This window comes from Hyla sarda, unplaced genomic scaffold (genome assembly GCF_029499605.1).
Source record: "Hyla sarda isolate aHylSar1 unplaced genomic scaffold, aHylSar1.hap1 scaffold_1096, whole genome shotgun sequence".
In the NCBI taxonomy this organism is placed as follows: Eukaryota; Metazoa; Chordata; class Amphibia; order Anura; family Hylidae; genus Hyla; species Hyla sarda.
In genome coordinates this window covers 1-16,247 of record NW_026607716.1, presented here as the reverse complement: position 1 = coordinate 16,247, position 16,247 = coordinate 1, and the positions used below count along the sequence as shown (strand labels likewise).

At 49.3% G+C, this 16,247-nt stretch overlaps 1 protein-coding gene across 1 annotated transcript in view; it reads left to right on the top strand.

The window, feature by feature from the left end:
* The window catches only part of EPS8 (epidermal growth factor receptor pathway substrate 8), a gene marked incomplete at its 3' end in the record, with an annotated part of 89,007 nt that extends 72,766 nt beyond the window's left edge, over window positions 1-16,241 (top strand). Inside the window, exons 10-13 of the mRNA XM_056551573.1 lie at window positions 5,238-5,374; window positions 8,846-8,919; window positions 9,363-9,483; window positions 16,191-16,241. Of these exons, the coding sequence (XP_056407548.1) occupies window positions 5,238-5,374; window positions 8,846-8,919; window positions 9,363-9,483; window positions 16,191-16,241 (383 nt within the window). The remainder of the gene's footprint in view (window positions 1-5,237; window positions 5,375-8,845; window positions 8,920-9,362; window positions 9,484-16,190) is intronic.
* Window positions 16,242-16,247: the final 6 nt, after the last annotated feature.

Here is a 16,247-nt window from a genome sequence, read left to right as displayed (position 1 = left end):
AGCTCTCCTGCTTACTAGAATGCCTCCTTGGTGACAGTCCATAAGGATGCCAAATCCCCGTACATGATCAAACTTTACTACTGTGGCGCGTCGTGGTTCACCCTCCCGTGGTTGTTCCAGTCTGCGGATGTACGGGGCCTCTAGATGTTTAGTGTTCTGTTGCTGTTGTTGCCTTTCCTCAGATAGCAACAGCTTAGGCCAATATCTTTGTAGTATTTGGGCCCTCAATTCCCCCATGATGGCGGCCTCTGCATCTCTTAGCCCTTTCGGACTGGGCCGGAAGAACTGGGGGTAGGGGCTTCCAGGGCAAGGGAAGTAGGTTCTCCTGCATGTATCGGATGAGACTCTGCTCATCACCGAACAGCCACTTAGGTAGCGGTGGTGACTGCGGACGTACTGTGGGCTGTGGGGCCTGGGGTGCTGGCTGAGGGCTGGAAGTGGAGGAGGGAATAGAAAAATCAGTTTCAGCCGGGGTACTCACATCAGACGACTCGGTCGGGATCTCAGCCTAGGAACCCCAGCTGCGGTGGTGAGGCAACAATCTCACGGACGACGGCCCTCTGGAATCTTCCGGTGTCTCCTCTGCTTGAGTTGCAGCCCATTCGCCATCATCCTCGGGTAGCGGCACCTCCATACAGGAGTAGTCGGCCCTGAGGGACAATTGATGCAGACGCTCCGTTAACTCGTGGAAAATCTTCGCCGCCGCGGCAGTAATCATCCGATCCTCCGGCTCCATCTTGGAATTCCCGATGCACGTGGATCGCTGTGACTCCGCTATGCTACTGCTCACTGCCAGCACTTCCTGTAGACTGAAGAGGTCAGGCTCTGCTTCGCCTTTTATAATGGTCTCCAACAAGGAAGGACGTAATCAGCGTGGCCTGGGATCGGAAGCAACTCAGCGGTGCAACCTCTACATCCGCCCCCCCCCCCCCCCCCCCCCTGGCAACAAGGAAGGACGTAATCAGCGTGGCCTGGGATCGGAAGCAACTCAGCGGTGCAACCTCTACATCCGCCCCCCCCCCCCCCCCCCTGGCAACAAGGAAGGACGTCATCAGCGTGGCCTGGGATTGGAAGCAACTCAGCGGTGCAACCTCTACATCCGCCCCCCCTGGCAACAAGGAAGGACGTCATCAGCGTGGCCTGGGATTGGAAGCAACTCAGCGGTGCATCCTCCACATCCGCCCCCCCCCCCCCCCCCCCCTGGCAACAAGGAAGGACGTCATCAGCGTGGCCTGGGATTGGAAGCAACTCAGCGGTGCATCCTCCACATCCGCCCCCCCCCCCTGGCAACAAGGAAGGACCTTTCAAGTTCCATTTTTGGCTGGACACCACGACATGATCTCCATGCCTGGGGGCCAGACACTGGCTCTGGTGGGAACCTTTGGCGGGCTTCTTGACCATCAAGTTAACCCTTGCAGGTACAGCAGACATTTTGGCGCGCAACTTGTCCTCCGGCCTGACTTTGCACATTGTAAATCCAACTTTTGCAAACTTCTTTACCACCGACAATACTGTAATTTTTACCTCCCCCTCTACGTCTTCTTCTGTGCCAGTACTTCAATGACAGTCCTGTACACTTTGGTTGGGGGGGGGAGGACTTGGGGCAGCTTGCATATGGCGCACACCTAGCTCAGCCTGTGTGAAAAGGGGGATAAGACATTCTTCAGATATATAAATGAAAAATGGAAATCAAAACAAGGAATAACTAAATTAAAAACGAAGAAAGGTATGTAGAAGAGAATAAGGGGCAAGCCGACTGCCTTAATGATGACTTCTGTTCAGTTTTTACAGAAGAAAAAGAAGGAAAAGGACGTCCATTAGAGAGAAAAACGAAGGAATCATTTGATGCATGTGTCTTTACAGAGGAAGAGGTTCTATATTTGCTTTCTAAAGTGAAGACAAATAAATCACAGGGGCCTGATGGGATACACCCAAAATTATTAAAAGAGTTTAGTGGTGAGCAAGGAAAACCGTTAGCAAATGTTGTGCCCATTCACAAGAAAGGTAGTAAGGAGCAATCAAGCAACTATAGGCCAGTAAGTCTGACATCAATGGTGGAGAAATTTATGGAAACCCTACTAAAGGATAGGATTGTGGAACATCTAAAATCCCATGGACTGCAAGCTGAAAAACAGCATGGGTTTACTTCAGGGAGATCATGTCAAACAAATCTTATTGATTTTTTTGACTGGGTGACTAAAATAATGTCGGAGGGGCAGTAGACATCGCTTATGTAGATTTTAGTAAGGCTTTTGACACTGTCCCACATAGAAGACTTATCTATAAACTACAGTGATTGAGCTTGGACTCCATATTGTTGAGTGGATCAGGCAGTGGCTGAGTGACAGATAACAGAGGGTTGTAGTCAATGGAGAATATTCCGAGCGCGGTCCTGTCACCAGTGGGGACCTCAGGGATCTGTACTGGGACCAGTATCGTGTAATCTCTTCATTAGTAATATTACAGAAGGTCTCGATGGTTTTGGTCTTTTTGCTGATGACACAAAGATATGTAACAGGGTTGATGTTCCTGGAGGATCCGCCAAATGGAAAAGGATTTAGGCAAACTAGAAGAATGGTCAGAACTCTGGCAACTGAAATTTAATGTGGATAAGTGCAAGATAATGCACCTGGGGGGTAAAAACCCTCGGGCAAAATATAGAACATGTGACACAGTCCTGACCTCAGTATCTGAGGAAAGGGATTTAGGAGAAATTATTTCAGAAGACTTAAAGGTAGGAAGACAATGTAATAGAGCAGCAGGAAATGCTAGCAGAATGCTTGGATGTATAGGGAGAGGTATAAGCAGTAGAAAGAAAGAAGTACTCATGGGTGTATAGGGAGAGGTATAAGCAGTAGAAAGAGGGAAGTGCTCTGGGTGTATAGGGAGAGGTATAAGCAGTAGAAAGAGAGAAGTGCTCATGGGTGTATAGGGAGAGGTATAAGCAGTAGAAAGAGGGAAGTGCTCATGCCACTGTACAGAGCACTGGTGAGACCTCACTTGGAGTATTGTGCGCAGTACTGGAGGCTGTATCTCCAGAAGGATATAGATACTCTAGAGAGTTCAGAGAAGATTGCAGGATAAAACTTACCAGGAAAGGTTACAGGACCTGATCATGTATAGAAGAAAGAAGAGACTAAGGGACATGATAGAGACTTTATATACAGAAAGGGAATCAACACGGGGAAGAAGATATATAAGAGAAGAAAAACTACCACAAGAGGACAGAGTGTTATATAGAGGACATAGTGTTATATAGAGGACATAGTGTTATATATATAGAGAGGATATAGTGTTATATATATATAGAGGACATAGTGTTATATAGAGGACATAGTGTAAATTAGAGGGGAAAGGTTTCTGCAGTAATATCAGGAAGTATTACTTTACTGAGAGAGTAGTGGATGCATGGAATAGCCTTCCTGCAGAAGTGGTCGCTGCAAATACAGTGAAGGAGTTTAAGCATACATGGGATAAGCATAAGGCTATCCTTCATATAAGATAGGGATAAGCATAAGGCTATCCTTCATATAAGATAGAGATAGGTATAAGGCTATCCTTCATATAAGATAGGGATAGGTATAAGACTATCCTTCATATAAGATAGAGATAGGTATAAGGCTATCCTTCATATAAGATAGGGATAGGTATAAGGCTATCCTTCATATAAGATAGGGATAAGCATAAGGCTATCCTTCATATAAGATAGGGATAAGCATAAGGCTATCCTTCATATAAGATAGGGATAGGTATAAGACTATCCTTCATATAAGATAGAGATAGGTATAAGGCTATCCTTCATATAAGATAGGGATAAGCATAAGGCTATCCTTCATATAAGATAGGGATAAGCATAAGGCTATCCTTCATATAAGATAGGGATAGGTATAAGACTATCCTTCATATAAGATAGAGATAGGTATAAGGCTATCCTTCATATAAGATAGGGATAGGTATAATGTTATCCTTCATATAAGATAGGGATAGGTATAAGGCTATCCTTCATATAAGATAGGGATAGGTATAAGACTATCCTTCATATAAGATAGAGATAGGTATAAGGCTAGCCTTCATATAAGATAGGGATAGGTATAAGGCTATCCTTCATATAAGATAGGGATAGGTATAAGACTATCCTTCGTATAAGATAGGGATAGGTATAAGGCTATCCTTCATATAAGATAGGGATAGGTATAAGGCTATCCTTCATATAAGATAGGGATAGGTATAAGGCTATCCTTCATATAAGATAGGGATAGGTATAAGGCTATCCTTCATATAAGATAGGGCCCGGGACTATAGATAGGATCAGATTATTGGGCAGACTAGATGGGCCACATGGTTCTTATCTGCCGACACCTTCTATGTTTCTATAATTTCACCATGGAGCCCCAGCGCAGTTCAGGGTCACGACGCCCCAAAGAGCGCACAACAGTCCTCAATGCATTATTGGTAAATGGACCACAGTTCAGTATGGTAGGGATAGGACCCCTGGGGAGATAATGAAATATTATGTCAGGAAGGATTGATAGAGGGAGATCGGGCACAAGGGGTACGGTATACAGGGGTCCCGCTGTCACCCCCACCACTGACGGGCTCCTTCATTATGCAGCAGCCAGGGCGCCGCTCAGAAAGGCAAAATGGTGGCTGGCCCCACAGCTGCAGCGCTCCCTCAGCTCCTTCACTGCTCCGGTCCCGTCGGGCAAAGGGATTTATCTCTGGCCGACAGTCCCCTGGCGATGTAGATGGTCCGATCGCTGCTCCCACGGCACCTCCTGCAGCAGGAACAGAGAGCAGGGCCCAGGAGCCGGCGTCGGAGGATGACAGGTGGGTAGGCAGACGGGCAGGTAAGGCCGCACGCACAGGAGCAGGTACACTTCTCCTCTCAGCACTGCTCCAGACAGAAAAGTCAGTGGACCACAGGCAAGGCCGGGGCCTACACCCCGCAGGAGACACTGCGTGCCCTTAAGGTCCCTCCTGAACTGAGAGCTCCACCAGGAGGTGCCCCTAGATGCAGGGGGCAAATAGAGGTGGGTAGGACCCTCCAGCAGGCAGGATGGTGAGGATGGCAGGAGCCCACTACAGACACATCTGCTCAGGCAGCCATTCAGCGTGCAGTACCATAATTAGATACGTGAGGGGCAGAGGATGGGAGCTCAGCCCTTATAGTCACAATTATTCATACCCTTATATAAATGGGAGGAGCGACTTCTATTGAACACATTATTCTGCCATAGGACCATCAATGCTGGTGACAACAAGGTCCCCTCACCTCCCCAGGCTCCCGCCCCCCAGCCCCCTGGATCTGTGACACAGGTGGACGTCCGAAGTCGTGTGGCAGCCTGGTCAGCCTGGGCAGCAGAGTATGGAGACTGTAAGTCTGTACAGTGAAGCTGTGGTGGTGGGGGGTGATATGGTGGAGCTGTGGTGGTGGGGGGTGATATGGTGGAGCTGTGGTGGTGGGGGGTGATATGGAGGAGTTGTGTTGGTGGTGATATGGTGGAGCTGTGGTGGTGGGGGGTGATATGGAGGAGTTGTGTTGGTGGTGATATGGTGGAGCGGTGGTGGGGGGTGATATGGAGGAGTTGTGTTGGTGGGGGGTGATATGGAGAAGTTGTGTTGGTGGTGATATGGTGGAGCTGTGTTGGGGGGGGGTGTTGATATGGTGGAGCGGTGTTGGTGGTGATATGGTGGAGCTGTGTTGGGGGGGTGTTGATATGGTGGAGCGGTGTTGGTGGTGATATGGTGGAGCGGTGTTGGTGGTGATATGGTGGAGCCGTGTTGGGGGGGTGTTGATATGGTGGAGCGGTGTTGGTGGTGATATGGTGGAGCGGTGTTGGTGGTGATATGGTGGAGCGGTGTTGGTGGGGATATGGTAGAGCGGTGTTGGTGGCGATATGGTGGAGCGGTGTTGGTGGCGATATGGTGGAGCGGTGTTGGTGGCGATATGGTGGAGCGGTGTTGGTGGCGATATGGTGGAGCGGTGTTGGTGGCGATATGGTGGAGCGGTGTTGGTTGCGATATGGTGGAGCGGTGTTGGGGGTGGTGATATGGTGGAGCTGTGTAGGTGGTGATATGGTGGAGCTGTGTAGGTGTTGATATGGTGGAGCTGTGTAGGTGGCGATATGGTGGAGCTGTGTAGGTGGCGATATGGTGGAGCTGTGTAGGTGGCGATATGGTGGAGCGGTGTTGGTGGCGATATGGTGGAGCGGTGTTGGTGGCGATATGGTGGAGCTGTGTAGGTGGCGATATGGTGGAGCTGTGTAGGTGGCGATATGGTGGAGCGGTGTTGGTGGCGATATGGTGGAGCGGTGTTGGTGGCGATATGGTGGAGCGGTGTTGGTGGCGATATGGTGGCGCTGTGTTGGTGGCGATATGGTGGAGCGGTGTTGGTGGCGATATGGTGGAGCGGTGTTGGTGGCGATATGGTGGAGCGGTGTTGGTGGCGATATGGTGGAGCGGTGTTGGTGGCGATATGGTGGAGCGGTGTTGGTGGCGATATGGTGGAGCGGTGTTGGTGGCGATATGGTGGAGCTGTGTTGGTGGCGATATGGTGGAGCGGTGTTGGTGGCGATATGGTGGTGCTGTGTTGGGGGGGATATGGTGGAGCTGTGTTGATGGCGATATGGTGGAGCTGTGTTGGTGGTGATATGGTGGTGCTGTGTTGGGGGGTGGTGATATGGTGGAGCGGTGATATGGTGGAGCGGTGTTGGTGGTGATATGGTGGAGCGGTGTTGGTGGCGATATGGTGGAGCGGTGTTGGTGGCGATATGGTGGTGCTGTGTTGGGGGGGTGTTGATATGGTGGAGCTGTGTTGGTGGCGATATGGTGGAGCGGTGTTGGTGGGGATATGGTGGAGCGGTGTTGGTGGTGATATGGTGGAGCTGTGTTGGGGGGGGGGTGTTGATATGGTGGAGCGGTGTTGGTGGTGATATGGTGGAGCTGTGTTGGGGGGGGGGGTGTTGATATGGTGGAGCGGTGTTGGTGGTGATATGGTGGAGCGGTGTTGGTGGTGATATGGTGGAGCGGTGTTGGTGGCGATATGGTGGTGCTGTGTTGGTGGCGATATGGTGGAGCGGTGTTGGTGGCGATATGGTGGAGCGGTGTTGGTGGGGATATGGTGGAGCGGTGTTGGTGGGGATATGGTGGAGCGGTGTTGGTGGGGATATGGTTGGTGGAGCGGTGTTGATGGTGATATGGTGGAGCGGTGTTGGTGGGGATATGGTGGAGTGGTGTTGGTGGGGATATGGTGGAGCTGTGTAGGTGGGGATATGGTGGAGCGGTGTTGGTGGCGATATGGTGGAGCTGTGTTGGTGGCGATATGGTGGAGCGGTGTTGGTGGCGATATGGTGGAGCGGTGTTGGTGGGGATATGGTGAAGCGGTGTTGGTGGGGATATGGTGGAGCGGTGTTGGTGGGGATATGGTGGAGCGGTGTTGATGGTGATATGGTGGAGCTGTGTTGATGGTGATATGGTGGAGCGGTGTTGGTGGCGATATGGTGGAGCGGTGTTGGTGGCGATATGGTGGAGCGGTGTTGGTGGCGATATGGTGGAGCGGTGTTGGTGGCGATATGGTGGAGCGGTGTTGGTGGCGATATGGTGGTGCTGTGTTGGTGGCGATATGGTGGAGCGGTGTTGGTGGCGATATGGTGGAGCGGTGTTGGTGGCGATATGGTGGAGCGGTGTTGGTGGCGATATGGTGGAGCGGTGTTGGTGGGGATATGGTGGAGCGGTGTTGGTGGCGATATGGTGGAGCGGTGTTGGTGGCGATATGGTGGAGCGGTGTTGGTGGGGATATGGTGGAGCGGTGTTGGTGGGGATATGGTGGAGCGGTGTTGGTGGGGATATGGTGGAGCGGTGTTGGTGGGGATATGGTGGAGCGGTGTTGGTGGGGATATGGTGGAGCGGTGTTGGTGGTGATATGGTGGAGCGGTGTTGGTGGCGATATGGTGGAGCGGTGCTGGTGGCGATATGGTGGAGCGGTGTTGGTGGCGATATGGTGGAGCGGTGTTGGTGGCGATATGGTGGAGCGGTGTTGGTGGCGATATGGTGGAGCTGTGTTGGTGGCGATATGGTGGAGCGGTGTTGGTGGGGATATGGTGGAGCGGTGTTGGTGGCGATATGGTGGAGCGGTGTTGGTGGCGATATGGTGGAGCGGTGTTGGTGGCGATATGGTGGAGCGGTGTTGGTGGGGATATGGTGGAGCGGTGTTGGTGGTGATATGGTGGTGCTGTGTTGGTGGGGATATGGTGGAGCGGTGTTGGTGGGGATATGGTGGAGCGGTGTTGGTGGGGATATGGTTGGTGGAGCGGTGTTGGTGGCGATATGGTGGAGCGGTGTTGATGGTGATATGGTGGAGCGGTGTTGATGGTGATATGGTGGAGCGGTGTTGATGGTGATATGGTGGAGCGGTGTTGATGGTGATATGGTGGAGCGGTGTTGATGGTGATATGGTGGAGCGGTGTTGATGGTGATATGGTGGAGCGGTGTTGGTGGTGATATGGTGGAGCGGTGTTGGTGGTGATATGGTGGAGCGGTGTTGGTGGTGATATGGTGGAGCGGTGTTGGTGGTGATATGGTGGAGCGGTGTTGGTGGTGATATGGTGGAGCGGTGTTGGTGGGGATATGGTGGAGCGGTGTTGGTGGGGATGTGGTGGAGCGGTGTTGGTGGGGATGTGGTGGAGCGGTGTTGGTGGCGATGTGGTGGAGCGGTGTTGGTGGCGATATGGTGGAGCGGTGTTGGTGGTGATATGGTGGAGCGGTGTTGGTGGTGATATGGTGGAGCGGTGTTGGTGTTGGTGCAGTCGTGCTCTTCTTATTATTATTATTATTCAATGTGCTACAGATGACCGGTATCGGCAAAATGGAGACCAAGAAGAGAGCCCGCAGATGGTGGAGGCCAGGATCGACAGAGACGTGGTAACCGCACATCAGTCACCTCATACAGGGGCATCTAGGGGCATCTTGGGGGTATCCCAGTTCACTCCCTGAAGATTTCTCATTGGATCAGGAAACCTTCTGCTGCATTCTCATTTACTTATACATCTAGAGCTCTGCTTGCTGTCAGTGAGTGGCACATTCCATCCATGGCCAGTATCATACAGGAATCTGATCGTCGCATTCACTGACAGGGAGCAGAGGTCTAGAAAGGTGTGAGATGTTGGGACACGTCCTGCATGATAATCGGGCTTCATGGACCCAGAGATCCGCCGCGGCGTGTAGAATACGTGTCAGGATTACGGCCGTGTTCACACACATACAAGGGGGGAAAAGCTCAGTAATGGTGTCATCCATGTGCGGATCCACTGCGGCAGATTTACCTCCCCGTGTGAACAGCGACTAAAACTTTATTTATCTTACAGCAAATTCTCAACCACATTCTGGACGACATCGAATTCTTCATCATGAAACTGCAGAAAGCGGCCGAAGCCTTCTCCGAGCTCTCAAGACGGAAGAAATCCAAGAAGAAAAAAGGTCCTGGAGGTAGGAGGGTAATGGCACCTCGGGATGTGGTCCTAGTGAAATGGTCCTGGAGGTCTAGAGGTCAGAGGAGTCCAGGTCCTAGTGATAGGGACAATCATCTAGATAAGAGGTCTCTATAGATCTACAGCATGTATGTGATATGGTCCTGGAGGTCTAGAGGTCATAGTCCAGGTCCTAGTGATAGGGACAATCATCTAGATAAGAGGTCTCTATAGATCTACAGCATGTATGTGATATGGTCCTGGAGGTCTAGAGGTCATAGTCCAGGTCCTAGTGATAGGGACAATCATCTAGATAAGAGGTCTCTATAGATCTACAGCATGTATGTGATATGGTCCTGGAGGTCTAGAGGTCATAGTCCAGGTCCTAGTGATAGGGACAATCATCTAGATAAGAGGTCTCTATAGATCTACAGCATGTATGTGATATGGTCCTGGAGGTCTAGAGGTCATAGTCCAGGTCCTAGTGATAGACGACAATCATCTTGATAAGAGGTCTCTATAGATCTACAGCGTGTATGTGATATGGTCCTGGAGGTCTAGAGGTCATAGTCCAGGTCCTAGTGATAGGGACAATCATCTAGATAAGAGGTCTCTATAGATCTACAGCATGTATGTGATATGGTCCTGGAGGTCTAGAGGTCATAGTCCAGGTCCTAGTGATAGGGGACAATCATCTAGATGAGAGGTCTCTATAGATCTACAGCATGTATGTGATATGGTCCTGGAGGTCTAGAGGTCATAGTCCAGGTCCTAGTGATAGGGACAATCATCTTGATAAGAGGTCTCTATAGATCTACAGCGTGTATGTGATATGGTCCTGGAGGTCTAGAGGTCATAGTCCAGGTCCTAGTGATAGGGACAATCATCTTGATAAGAGGTCTCTATAGATCTACAGCATGTATGTGATATGGTCCTGGAGGTCTAGAGGTCATAGTCCAGGTCCTAGTGATAGGGACAATCATCTTGATAAGAGGTCTCTATAGATCTACAGCATGTATGTGATATGGTCCTGGAGGTCTAGAGGTCAGAGGAGTCCAGGTCCTAGTGATAGGGAGCAATCATCTAGATAAGACGTCGCCTCCACATGACCAGCGTGTATATTTCTGGGGTCTCCTGTGGTCATTGTCCTGGGGGGCAGATCTAGTGATTAGTGCGATGCCCCCCCAGATATATAATGATGTCACATGATGTAGGGAGGAGACCCCAGGATATATGATGTCACATGATGTAGAGGAGACCCCAGGATATATGATGTCACATGATGTAGGGAGGAGACCCCAGGATATATGATGTCACATGATGTACGAGGAGACCCCAGGATATATGATGTCACATGATGTAGGGAGGAGACCCCAGGATATATGATGTCACATGATGTAGGGAGGAGACCCCAGGATATATGATGTCACATGATGTAGAGAGGAGACCCCAGGATATATGATGTCACATGATGTAGAGAGGAGACCCCAGGATATATGATGTCACATGATGTAGGGAGGAGACCCCAGGATATATGATGTCACATGATGTAGAGAGGAGACCCCAGGATATATGATGTCACATGATGTAGAGGAGACCCCAGGATATATGATGTCACATGATGTAGGGAGGAGACCCCAGGATATATGATGTCACATGATGTAGGGAGGAGACCCCAGGATATATGATGTCACATGATGTAGGGAGGAGACCCCAGGATATATGATGTCACATGATGTAGGGAGGAGACCCCAGGATATATGATGTCACATGATGTAGGGAGGAGACCCCAGGATATATGATGTCACATGATGTAGAGAGGAGACCCCAGGATATATGATGTCACATGATGTAGAGAGGAGACCCCAGGATATATGATGTCACATGATGTAGGGAGGAGACCCCAGGATATATGATGTCACATGATGTAGAGAGGAGACCTCAGGATATATGATGTCACATGATGTAGGGAGGAGACCCCAGGATATATGATGTCACATGATGTAGAGGAGACCCCAGGATATATGATGTCACATGATGTAGAGGAGACCCCAGGATATATGATGTCACATGATGTAGGGAGGAGACCCCAGGATATATAATGATGTCACATGATGTAGAGAGAGAGACCCCAGGATATATGATGTCACATGATGTAGAGAGGAGACCCCAGGATATATGATGTCACATGATGTAGGGAGGAGACCCCAGGATATATGATGTCACATGATGTAGAGGAGACCCCAGGATATATGATGTCACATGATGTAGGGAGGAGACCCCAGGATATGATGTCACATGATGTAGAGGAGGAGACCCCAGGATATATGATGTCACATGATGTAGAGAGGAGACCCCAGGATATATGATGTCACATGATGTAGGGAGGAGACCCCAGGATATATGATGTCACATGATGTAGGGAGGAGACCCCAGGATATATGATGTCACATGATGTAGAGAGGAGACCCCAGGATATGATGTCACATGATGTAGGGAGGAGACCCCAGGATATATGATGTCACATGATGTAGGGAGGAGACCCCAGGATATATGATGTCACATGATGTAGAGAGGAGACCCCAGGATATATGATGTCACATGATGTAGGGAGGAGACCTCAGGATATATGATGTCACATGATGTAGAGGAGACCCCAGGATATATGATGTCACATGATGTAGAGGAGACCCCAGGATATATGTCACATGATGTAGAGAGGAGACCCCAGGATATGATGTCACATGATGTAGAGGAGACCCCAGGATATATGATGTCACATGATGTAGGGAGGAGACCCCAGGATATATGATGTCACATGATGTAGAGAGGAGACCCCAGGATATATGATGTCACATGATGTAGGGAGGAGACCCCAGGATATATGATGTCACATGATGTAGGGAGGAGACCCCAGGATATATGATGTCACATGATGTAGGGAGGAGACCCCAGGATATATGATGTCACATGATGTAGAGGAGACCCCAGGATATATGTCACATGATGTAGAGAGGAGACCCCAGGATATGATGTCACATGATGTAGAGGAGACCCCAGGATATATGATGTCACATGATGTAGGGAGGAGACCCCAGGATATATGATGTCACATGATGTAGAGAGGAGACCCCAGGATATATGATGTCACATGATGTAGGGAGGAGACCCCAGGATATATGATGTCACATGATGTAGGGAGGAGACCCCAGGATATATGATGTCACATGATGTAGGGAGGAGACCCCCAGGATATATGATGTCACATGATGTAGAGGAGACCCCAGGATATATGATGTCACATGATGTAGAGGAGACCCCAGGATATATGATGTCACATGATGTAGGGAGGAGACCCCAGGATATATGATGTCACATGATGTAGGGAGGAGACCCCAGGATATATGATGTCACATGATGTAGGGAGGAGACCCCAGGATATATGATGTCACATGATGTAGAGAGGAGACCCCAGGATATATGATGTCACATGATGTAGAGAGGAGACCCCAGGATATATGATGTCACATGATGTAGAGAGGAGACCCCAGGATATATGATGTCACATGATGTAGAGGAGACCCCAGGATATATGATGTCACATGATGTAGAGGAGACCCCAGGATATATGATGTCACATGATGTAGAGAGGAGACCCCAGGATATATGATGTCACATGATGTAGAGAGGAGACCCCAGGATATATGATGTCACATGATGTAGAGAGGAGACCCCAGGATATATGATGTCACATGATGTAGAGGAGACCCCAGGATATATGATGTCACATGATGTAGAGGAGACCCCAGGATATATGATGTCACATGATGTAGGGAGGAGACCCCAGGATATATGATGTCACATGATGTAGAGAGGAGACCCCAGGATATATGATGTCACATGATGTAGAGGAGACCCCAGGATATATGATGTCACATGATGTAGAGGAGACCCCAGGATATATGATGTCACATGATGTAGGGAGGAGACCCCAGGATATATGATGTCACATGATGTAGGGAGGAGACCCCAGGATATATGATGTCACATGATGTAGGGAGGAGACCCCAGGATATATGATGTCACATGATGTAGGGAGGAGACCCCAGGATATATGATGTCACATGATGTAGGGAGGAGACCCCAGGATATATGATGTCACATGATGTAGAGGAGGAGACCCCAGGATATATGATGTCACATGATGTAGAGGAGGAGACCCCAGGATATATGATGTCACATGATGTAGAGAGGAGACCCCAGGATATATGATGTCACATGATGTAGAGGAGACCCCAGGATATATGATGTCACATGATGTAGAGGAGACCCCAGGATATATGATGTCACATGATGTAGAGAGGAGACCCCAGGATATATGATGTCACATGATGTAGGGAGGAGACCCCAGGATATATGATGTCACATGATGTAGAGGAGGAGACCCCAGGATATATGATGTCACATGATGTAGAGGAGGAGACCCCAGGATATATGATGTCACATGATGTAGAGGAGACCCCAGGATATATGATGTCACATGATGTAGAGGAGACCCCAGGATATATGATGTCACATGATGTAGGGAGGAGACCCCAGGATATATGATGTCACATGATGTAGGAGGAGACCCCAGGATATATGATGTCACATGATGTAGGAGGAGACCCCAGGATATATGATGTCACATGATGTAGGGAGGAGACCCCAGGATATATGATGTCACATGATGTAGAGAGGAGACCCCAGGATATATGATGTCACATGATGTAGAGGAGACCCCAGGATATATGATGTCACATGATGTAGAGAGGAGACCCCAGGATATATGATGTCACATGATGTAGGAGGAGACCCCAGGATATATGATGTCACATGATGTAGGAGAGGAGACCCCAGGATATATGATGTCACATGATGTAGGGAGGAGACCCCAGGATATATGATGTCACATGATGTAGAGGGAGGAGACCCAGGATATATGATGTCACATGATGTAGGAGGAGACCCCAGGATATATGATGTCACATGATGTAGAGAGGAGACCCCAGGATATATGATGTCACATGATGTAGGGAGGAGACCCCCAGGATATATGATGTCACATGATGTAGGGAGGAGACCCCAGGATATATGATGTCACATGATGTAGGGAGGAGACCCCAGGATATATGATGTCACATGATGTAGGGAGGAGACCCCAGGATATATGATGTCACATGATGTAGGGAGGAGACCCAAGGATATATGATGTCACATGATGTAGGGAGGAGACCCAGGATATATGATGTCACATGATGTAGGAGGAGACCCAGGATATATGATGTCACATGATGTAGGAGAGGAGACCCCAGGATATATGATGTCACATGATGTAGGGAGGAGACCCCAGGATATATGATGTCACATGATGTAGGGAGGAGACCCCAGGGATATATGATGTCACATGATGTAGGAGGAGGACCCCAGGATATATGATGTCACATGATGTAGGAGGAGACCCCAGGATATATGATGTCACATGATGTAGGAGGAGGACCCAGGATATATGATGTCACATGATGTAGAGGAGGAGACCCCAGGATATATGATGTCACATGATGTAGGGAGGAGACCCCAGGATATATGATGTCACATGATGTAGGGAGGAGACCCCCAGGATATATGATGTCACATGATGTAGGGAGGAGACCCCAGGATATATGATGTCACATGATGTAGGGAGGAGACCCAGGATATATGATGTCACATGATGTAGGGAGGAGACCCCAGGATATATGATGTCACATGATGTAGGGAGGAGACCCCAGGATATATGATGTCACATGATGTACCGAGGCAGGAGACCCCAGGATATATGATGTCACATGATGTAGGGAGGAGACCCCAGGATATATGATGTCACATGATGTAGAGGAGGAGACCCCAGGATATATGATGTCACATGATGTAGGGAGGAGACCCCAGGATATATGATGTCACATGATGTAGGAGGAGACCCCAGGATATATGATGTCACATGATGTAGGGAGGAGACCCCAGGATATGTGATGTCACATGATGTAGGGAGGAGACCCCAGGATATATGATGTCACATGATGTAGAGTAGGAGACCCCAGGATATATGATGTCACATGATGTAGGGAGGAGACCCCAGGATATATGATGTCACATGATGTAGGGAGGAGACCCCAGGATATATGATGTCACATGATGTAGAGAGGAGACCCCAGGATATATGATGTCACATGATGTAGGGAGGAGACCCCAGGATATATGATGTCACATGATGTAGAGGAGACCCCAGGATATATGATGTCACATGATGTAGAGGAGACCCCAGGATATATGATGTCACATGATGTAGGGGAGGAGACCCCAGGCTATATGATGTCACATGATGTAGAGAGGAGACCCAGGAATATGATGTCACATGATGTAGAGAGGAGACCCCAGGATATATGATGTCACATGATGTAGAGGGAGGACCCAGGATATATGATGTCACATGATGTAGGGAGGAGACCCAGGGATATATGATGTCACATGATGTAGGGAGGAGACCCAGGATATATGATGTCACATGATGTAGGGAGGAACCCCAGGATATATGATGTCACATGATGTTATGGCCTTTCCCTGTACACAGCCCCTCTGGCGTCCCTCAGTCTCTCGCCCGGTGATCTAACTGACCTGTCATGTTGACCCCGTTTCCTTCTCCCTCAGAGGGCGTCCTCACTCTTCGTGCCAAGCCCCCCCCTCAGGAAGAATTTGTCGACTGTT